This window comes from Lottia gigantea, assembly GCF_000327385.1.
Source record: "Lottia gigantea unplaced genomic scaffold LOTGIsca_61, whole genome shotgun sequence".
In the NCBI taxonomy this organism is placed as follows: domain Eukaryota; kingdom Metazoa; phylum Mollusca; class Gastropoda; family Lottiidae; genus Lottia; species Lottia gigantea.
The window spans coordinates 1,620,121-1,629,789 of record NW_008710086.1 but is presented as its reverse complement, the minus strand read 5'-3'; the positions used below and the strand labels follow the sequence as shown (position 1 = coordinate 1,629,789).

General features: G+C 32.1%; 2 protein-coding genes across 2 annotated transcripts; both read left to right on the top strand.

Annotated features, from left to right (window-relative positions):
- Positions 1–1,549: 1,549 nt before the first annotated feature.
- On the top strand, positions 1,550–2,218 carry LOTGIDRAFT_128416 (hypothetical protein; the record flags this gene model as incomplete). The annotated part of the gene is made up of 1 exon (XM_009064305.1): positions 1,550–2,218. A coding segment is annotated over one exon (669 nt), but the record flags the coding sequence as incomplete, so codon positions are not given.
- Positions 2,219–3,053: 835 nt separating this feature from the next.
- LOTGIDRAFT_128428 (hypothetical protein) lies at positions 3,054–3,506 on the top strand (the record flags this gene model as incomplete). Its single annotated transcript, XM_009064304.1, has 1 exon — positions 3,054–3,506. A coding segment is annotated over one exon (453 nt), but the record flags the coding sequence as incomplete, so codon positions are not given.
- Between the last annotated feature and the right edge of the window lie 6,163 nt (positions 3,507–9,669).

Sequence of the window (9,669 nt, the reverse complement as noted above, 5' to 3'; positions counted from 1 at the left end):
GTCTATATCTCTTGACCTTTACCTATAATGAGTAAATAGTAGTGTAGAATCTCATTGACCTCAACTGTGTAAAGATATGCTTATATTGGATGGAAAGCAGGATTTCCGGTTTTATAGCCCACCAAAAATACCATTTTTGTAAGTTTGGGCAGCTATACCATATTCTCTAAGGGATTTGAGTTTTTCAAATTATTAATGACCTTATAATTCTCTTTTTGGTAATATATTACAATACATGAACATGTATTTTCACACCTGTCTAGTGAGCCCCGAGAACAAATTAATCTGATATGTGATTTAACCCTGCAACAATTTATTCTTTTTTTGAACAAATTAGACATACAAATTTGAAACATACCTCCATTTAAAGCTGTGAATTCGCAGGTTATTCAACTGTTGGAAGTTTTTACTATCTTACTTCGAACTTCCACGAATAATATCTAATAATTGTGACCTGTGTCAGTGTTTTTACATTGGTGTATCTCTTAAAAACCTAATACAAGACGATGGCATTTGGATAAATAATCTATTTAAGAAGAATATCGAATCCTTTAGAGTTCTTACTTTGCTATATATACTACTATGAATCAAGTACCATGGATCAAGTACATTTTCTTTCAACTAAATTTGGAAATCCTTCATTATAAAGACTATAGATACAATGTAGATATTCAATTTGTTAATAAGCATCTGCTTCTAGTTTTGATTTTCCCAATCAGTAGTCCAAAACGCGAAACATGTAAGCTAAAATTGGAATTGGCCCCAATGAGAATGAGACCAAAGGATAAAGATATAATTGATACAAGGTTATAAACCTAAATTGTCATTTATTGGAATAGTAATGAAGTCTTTATTGAGTTAATAATTCAAGGCTTTTCTCAATATATCAAGATTTAAGAGTTTTAATTTCTTCTTCACTAGTGGAAGGCCGTTTCAATCTCGTAAAATTATTTCTTTTACATTTCCCCAGGGTGAATCAATGCCATCATGAAATTGGTGTGGCTAACACAGAGCTAGCAATCATGATAAGTACGTCAGCATTGAACAAATAGCAATACTTTCATATTTTGGGATAATGAGGCCACAAGATACAAAGTTATAAGGCCACTGACAGACATTACACCCAGCCAAGACGTTCTAGGCGTTTACAAGTCAAGTAACCTTTTTCTCTATTTTTCTTTTACAAATTGAACATTATGACATCTCTGGAGTGTTGTTTTCTTTTCAGATGAAGATGATGAAGATGATAAATATACCTCAGATTGTCTGTGTGTTTATGCTTGGTATTATTGTGGAGGGCCAAATTACACCTACGTATGAACCAATACAAGAAGTATATTGTCCACAGTCTTGTAACTGTACAATGACCGATAGGGGTCGTATTTTCTGTGATTTGACTAACGATTTGACTTTCAATTTTACTGAGGAAATGACTATGGCAACAGAAAGTAATCAGTCTCTAGATTATGATATTCATATTATTTGTTCTGGTGATGCTGATATAGTGTGGACGTCGTCTGATTTTCTACGAAAAACTGTCCAATTTCGCATGTTTAATTGTAACATTATTAATGACGGTCCTATTTTATTCCCCCCATATACGAGAACTGAGAATTTCGTGTTGGATTCCATACGCCCCTCAGATGTGGACAAATTTCGATTTCGGGATCTAACCGTAAGGACCCGTTTTCAAATCTCAAACAGCAATCTAAATAAAATTCCGAATCTGCGCTTTAAGTTATCTTTAGGCAAAGTGAAACCTGAGCTAAATAACTTGACAGATTATGTGTGTGAAATAGGAGTAAGTTTCAAGTTTCTAAGGTCTCTCTGCTATTCCCTGTTCCGGTCAGGAATCCCGGTAGATCTATCATACAATCAGATATCAAATTTAAACAATTTTACAAATCCATTGATATATAATTTTACACTGAGCCATAATTCTATCAAGGAAATTAAACAGAGTTCCTTTCCTTCTTTTAACATACTAAAATATCTTGATCTAAGCTATAATCAGATTGAAACTATAGAAATAGCAGCCTTTTCTAATTTAAAGTATCTCAAGGATTTGTTTTTAAATGGGAATAATTTGATCGTGTTTGATTGTAGACTCAGTTTTAATATCCCTTTGAACTATCAGGTCGATTTGCGATCCAATCAATTAAAATATCCACCATTTGAATATAACCGATCTACGGTAAAATCGAGGTACTTAAAAGTTAAAGCTTCCCACAATCCATATATATGCAATTGTAGGACAAAGGAGTTAATGGCTCAACAATCTATACAGCAAATGTTCACCGATAAAGACTTGATGAAATGTCAGGAACCGGCCAGACTACAAAATAAATCTGTATTATCCTTAAATCTCACTGACTCGTGTCCGATGGTGATGAAATGTCCAGTGTCGTGTATATGTGACTATAATAAGTCATCAGATATTACCTCTATCGTCTGCATCAATAAAACCCTATCAACCTTACCACGGGACCTTCCAAAAGGAAGACTGAGTCTAAATTTCACATTTAATAAGATAGATAAACTAGATACACGTGATTATTTCAACAGAATCGTTCAACTAGATCTAAGGTATAATCAAATTAGTACTATAAATCGTTTCGCACTAATCAGGTTGTCTGGTATACAAACACTGGATCTAACTCATAATAATATTACTTCTCTACCTAGAGATATAATACATATTCCATTCTCTCCTTCAACACAGGTCTACTTATCATATAATCCATGGCTTTGTTCTTGTGATTTGTTATGGTTTGCTAAATGGTTGAGAGTAAAGAACACACCAATAACTGATAAAGATCAGCTCCAGTGTAATTTTCTGTCTATTAACGTTATTGATGTTACATACGATAGCTTACAGTGTTATGTCCGGCCGAAATCATATCCGTTTTATTTGATACCTATTATTATTATTATTAATCTTTCTAAAATATCTCATTATAAAATGTAGATTTAACGCTAAGGTATTATTATATACTCGTCTTGGTATTCAGTATTTCGCTCCACCTGTTGTAAGCGAAACACTGAAAGAAAATGATGTATTTATTGTTTATGATGATGAAGATATAACTTGGATAAAGAATGTTTTATTAAAACGACTAGAAGATATTGAAAAACCTTATTATAAAACGATTCTTAGAGATAGAGATTTTCTACCTGGCGTAGATGAAGCTGAAAATGTTAACGATGCTATCTCCAATAGTTATTGTACCTTATTTATATTCTCGAACAATTTTCTACAAAATGAATTGTGTCTATATACTTTCCATTCTGCTTATAAGCAAATGTTAAAGGAAAAAGACATAAAAATTGTGATAATTTTAAAAGATAAGATAGAAGTTGATAATTTAAACGATGATTTGAAAGCTTATTTTAGACAACATACATATCTTGAAGTTAATGATAAAATATTCTGGGATAAATTAGTTCATGCTTTGCCCAGAAATTCTCAACACATCCCGCAGAAGCCGATTCTTAATTGTGAATAATAGACTTATTGACGACAGGCATCCTTATGAATGAAAAACTTATCTTTACTATATATCCAAGTTGTTTTCGTCTCTTTTAGTTCAAATACATGCACATGTATATCACTTAAAAGTTTTTCAAGCCGATTGACCACCGAACTTATATTTTATATATCTGTAGATAATATAATATGTAGATATATAATGAAATACATGTTTTTTATATTAATATTATATATTATATCAGACCAATAAATTAACTAATTGATCCTGTATATAAACAAATTTAATGGATGGTATATTCTAATTTATCTAATAAGATTGCATTTATGTTTTTCATAATCCTACACGTGTTTTGTATTATAATTTTTAATCATTTGTATTAAATTTTATATTTTATAAACTATTGATTTATGTAAATACCACCAACGGTAAAAATCATACATTCCACTTGCTCGCACAGGACAAATGCTTTAATGACCTCTTCATGAATGTGTTGTCAAAGTATGACAGCGGAGAATTCAAACCAGGCTCAACTTGAAGGTATGTCATCTCCTTCTTGACCGAGCAAACTGGCCGGAAGGCTAGCTCATTAATAATACTGGTAAAGAGTTGCGCCTCAGAGGAGTTCCTGTACAAATTTTAGTTAGTCATAGCTGCTTTACCGTGCGCCAGGTACCCTAAGTCAGATGATAAAAACATCTTTGGTTGGATATATGCTTCCCTATGACATCAATGATAGCACCGATTACTGCCTTCCTGAAGTATGCGATGATGGTGGTTGGATCTGGATCGATTTGCTCCATTAAGGCATGACTTGTAAAAAGAGTCATGTACTGGTCCACTCCAATAACCCATCATTTGAGAATAAGAGCCACAGGTCTTAGAATTGAATATATTAACAGAAAAGAAATATGTTAAAAACTTTTGGTGATCAATTGTCCTATTTCCCATTTCTTTGGCGAGCAAATGTCTGGTGAGGAATTGTCCGGTGAGCATTTGTCCAGTTTGCAACTGTCTGTCGAGCAATTGTCTGGTGAACATTTGTCCGGACAGAAACCGACTGGTGAGAAATGTCCGGTGACCAACTATCTGGTGAGCATCATTTGTCTAATGAGCATCTGTCCAGTGAGCAATTGTCCGGTGAGCAATTGTCCAGTGAACAATAGTCCGGTGAACATTAATCCGGTGAGCATCATTTGTCTAATGAACATCAGTCCAGTGAGCAATTGTCCGATGAGCAATTGTCCAGTGAGCAATAGTCCGTTGAGCATCATTTGTCTAATGAGCATCTGTCCAGTGAACAAATGTCCAGTGAGCAATTGTCCATTGTCCAGTGAGCAATTGTCCAGTGAGCAATAGTCCGGTGAGCATTAGTCCGGTGACAAATTGTCTGGTGAGCATCTGTCCGGTGAGCAATTGTCCGGTGAGCATTAGTCCGGTGACAAATTGTCTGGTGAGCAACTGTCCAGTGAGCAATTGTTTGGTGAGTAACTATCCGGTGAGCAATTGTTTGGTGAGTAACTATCCGGTGAGCAATTGTCCTGTGATTAACTGTCCGGTGAGTAACTTTCTGTCAGTGGAACAATAAACCGAGGTGCTGTTTATTACAGGCTTAGAACATCTGTCTCTATTCCAGCCTCTGATAGCGATTTGGACAGATGTACCTTCACTTTCTTCCTTCACCATTTATGTAATGTCTCTGGTTCATTCAAAGTTGTTTTAACGCAACTGATATCGCAACGGCCATTTAAAAGTGCGTGAGCAACAAAATAATACTAACAAAACGAAAGTTATAGTGATGCCCAACACAAATTAGGTGGTAGGAATGGCGTCCCTCTAAGGCTAATTTGGTCAACTCAGCATTAGTTAGGCAGGGCCCAGGTAATGATGCTAAAGAACATTAATTGAACTCGTCTTCAAGAACAAGGGCAATAACCCCTATTAAATATTTTTCGAATCATACAATTTTTGATAGTGTTCATTCTTGGGGGATAGCAAACAAAATCAGTCAAGAATTGTGTCATCTAGAGTGTTTACGGGCTAAAATGTGAACGCGTTTTCAAGAGCATGGGCAATAACTCATACTTAATATTTTCGATTCTTCTGTCTTTCAATGGGCTTGGTGATAACAAACACTCACACGTAGTTTTAGTAGTATTCGGATTGTTGAATACATGCACAAAAGGAGACTTACCCAAAAATTGCACTCAGCAAATCCTGTGAACCTGGTATGTGAGGCTCCTCGCTCGGATAGCATACACGATATATATTCCACATTATCAATATTACTAATAGCATCATCTAGCGTGGTCATCACTAGTGTTGAGTGGTGTTCTAACGCCTCGTTATCCCGCAGTTCATCATCATTTTCTAGATGCTTAAAACCTTTAAATAATGTCTTTAAATCGGACCGCCTTTTAAATAACCTGAAATGAGAAGAAGATACTGTTGTGATAAAGGTTTTGGGTGTATTTATGAAAGGTACGGTGTGTTATTGACACCATAAGGCGATGTCGGTAAAGTATAATCATTACATGTAAACATAAAATAATCACAATGAAATAGATCAATCAATCAATCAATGAAATATATCAATCAATCAATTAAATCAACCAATCAATTAAATCAATCAATTAAATATATCAATCTATCAATCAATTAAATATATCAATCTATCAATCAATTAAATATATCAATCTATCAATCAATTAAATATATCAATCTATCAATGAAATACATCAATCTATCAATGAAATACATCAATCAATCAATGAAATATATCACTCAATCAATGAAATATATCAATCAATAAATGAAATATATCAATCAATAAATGAAATATATCAATCAATAAATGAAATATATCAATCAATAAATGAAATATATCAATCAATTAAATATATCAATCTATCAATCAATTAAATATATCAATCAATAAATGAAATAAATCAATCAATCAATGAAATAAATCAATCAATCAATGAAATAAATCAATCAATCAATGAAATATATCAATCAATCAATGAAATATATCAATCAATAAATGAAATACATCAATCAATCAATTAAATATATCAATCAATTAAATATATCAATCTATCAATCAATTAAATATATCAATCTATCAATCAATTAAATATATCAATCTATCAATCAATTAAATATATCAATCTATCAATCAATTCAATATATCAATCTATCAATCAATTAAATATATCAATCTATCAATCAATTAAATATATCAATCTATCAATCAATTAAATATATCAATCTATCAATCAATGAAATATATCACTCAATCAATGAAATATATCAATCAATAAATGAAATATATCAATCAATTAAATATATCAATCTATCAATCAATTAAATATATCAATCAATCAATTAAATAAATCAATCAATCAATGAAATAAATCAATCAATCAATGAAATATATCAATCAATAAATGAAATATATCAATCAATAAATGAAATACATCAATCAATCAATTAAATATATCAATCAATTAAATATATCAATCAATTAAATATATCAATCAATCAATTAAATATATCAATCTATCAATCAATTAAATATATCAATCTATCAATGAAATACATCAATCAATCAATGAAATCGTTATGAATACGATCAAAACCGTTAGTCATAACGTAAACTGATATACCCTGGATACCAATATTTGTTATATACAACTGTGACCTGATCATTAAGAAGATTGACAACCTGCTTGCGACTCTTATACTTGGAAAATCACTTTGGCAGCAGAATTTGAAACTAATGTTTCAACTAATTTGAGGGACAATGAACGGATACAATGTACAATGAGAGAAATTTTGCTAGTAGAACGGCATTAGACTCGGCGTCCTTTCCTGTCAAAGGATCTTAAATTGACACAGGTTTTGGCACACTGGAAGATGGTTTATCGCCTCATCTGATCGACTGCAAGAATTAATTAAGCTAAATGGTTTAGTTGACAAGTAGTCGTAACGTAATATAGAATTACATGTCAGACAAGAAATCGAAGCAATGCAAAGAGCTATAACTGTCCTTGGCCCACATACCTACAAACACAAACAATTATTGCAGCATTGAGCAGCAAATGACAAGTTTATATATACATTAATCATATAAAAACACTTAGGGTCACATGACTAAATCTAGTATCTATCTAAATCTATATATATAATATATAGAATTGTATAAAGTATTGTCTTGTGACAGACGGTAAACGGAACTACATTTTCATGTCTAATAGTAGACAAACATTGCAGAATTGGTTTGTATTTACAAGCTAATGACATCAGGAGAAATTGGAAGCGACTGATAGACGTGGTAAGCTCTCGTTATTGACTCGATGGTAATGTCTATGTATTTAGATCGAGTGTTTGTTGATTGAAGGTCGACTGACAATCTGGTACTCAGATTACAATTAAAGAACTGTCCATTTATATTCTCTTCAGTTATTCATATGTGGCCTTGATATAGTTGGAGCATGTGCTTTATGATTGTACTATGGTTTTAACGTAATAGGCAGATAAGACAGTCAATGCAGATGAGATATCTACCAATATTCGATTGTTATCGATAAAACTGTCCAAGTCTTTTATCCAAAGTAAGTTATGTGTGGCATTGAAAGAGATAAATCATGTTCATTATAAGAAGGCAGTACACAATGTCAAATCTAATTTATGTAGATAAAACATACTGTGTTATGTTGATTAGTAAAACGTATTGAAAAAAAGGGCTTATTTATGCAGGAGAAAATGGTAACAATAGGGAATATAATTGGTGACTTTGCCGAAATCAATATATCCCAGTTTATCCGTTTCTCTTAACTGGAAACGAACCTATTTCAATCCGATGTTAACGATTCTATAATTACCCTTAATATATAATTCATTACATGCATTAAAACTCGATAACAAGTTAATACAATACACTTTTACATCATACTGAACTAATGACAGATCAACTGATTATAAATGAGTTCTATTTCGTCTACATTAACCTACTCTTTGATAATAATAAGGAATCTTAATGGAATTGTTTGTTGTAAACTTCTTAATATAAATTATTCAGTCTTGACCTGAAAACCAAGAAACTAGAATCTTAAATTGACCACAAAAGCTGAAATATTCAGTTGACATTCTTCCTTGCTTTTCAATATAATACTAAAATCACATCTCTATCGGATGAAAAAGTAAGTTTCATTTGTAGGACGTAAAACTCCATTCATTTCATTTCATTTACACCTCGGCATTAAAGGGATAGATGTGCCATTTTGGGGGTTGATTTTAATCTTGAATATAAGTAAATAGTCTTAAGAAGTACTAGAACTGTACGAAAATCACACAATTCCTTTAAAAATACTTCAAACTACGAATTGTACTCACTATTTCTATATATGTCTTTTCTATATATCACAGTTAAGTTGACGAGTCGTTATGTTAACATTAAACGCAGATACTTTTGGACACACAAGGATTTGAAAGCACAAATTTCCACGGAGAGCTGTGAACACTATTACTGATAAGCTCGGCTAAAAAATCCAGTTTCCAAGTACGATTGGTCAAAGGAAATGGTATTAAGCACTGAGTATTCTCTCTTGTGAAAAATCAAGAATGATTTTACAATATTAACACAAATCGAAAAATCTGAGTAAATGAGGCATGATTTCATTTTTAAACAATTCTTGTTATTATTTTTTTTTAAAGAAAAGTCGCTCAGTCCTCATGTAAAGTATCAATCGGTAGACCATGTATGACATTTAGAAAGAGCATCCAAAATAGCTGAAGACATACTTTAACATGGAAAATAAAATCGCAAACGACCATTTCAAAAGGCAGACAAATACATAGCTGTCCATTAAAGCATAAACCATATACATCGACAGCAAAGCCTTCAATTCAAACGATAAATACATTACATGCTGCGCCAAGCACCAAACAATTTAAAATCGAAGCCGTTCAAGCAAGTTAGATAATCAATGATCAGCTATTATAGATATCAATTGAAGAAATTTTCAAAGAGAACGATAATAATTTTAATGATACTCACTAATTACGATGTTATTGTCTATTTGAGAAATTAATGTGGCCATTTAATTATGTCTTATTCGAAGTCGAAACTGCATGTCTTGTTAACTCTTCGATAAAAATTATACTTGTTCAGACAAGA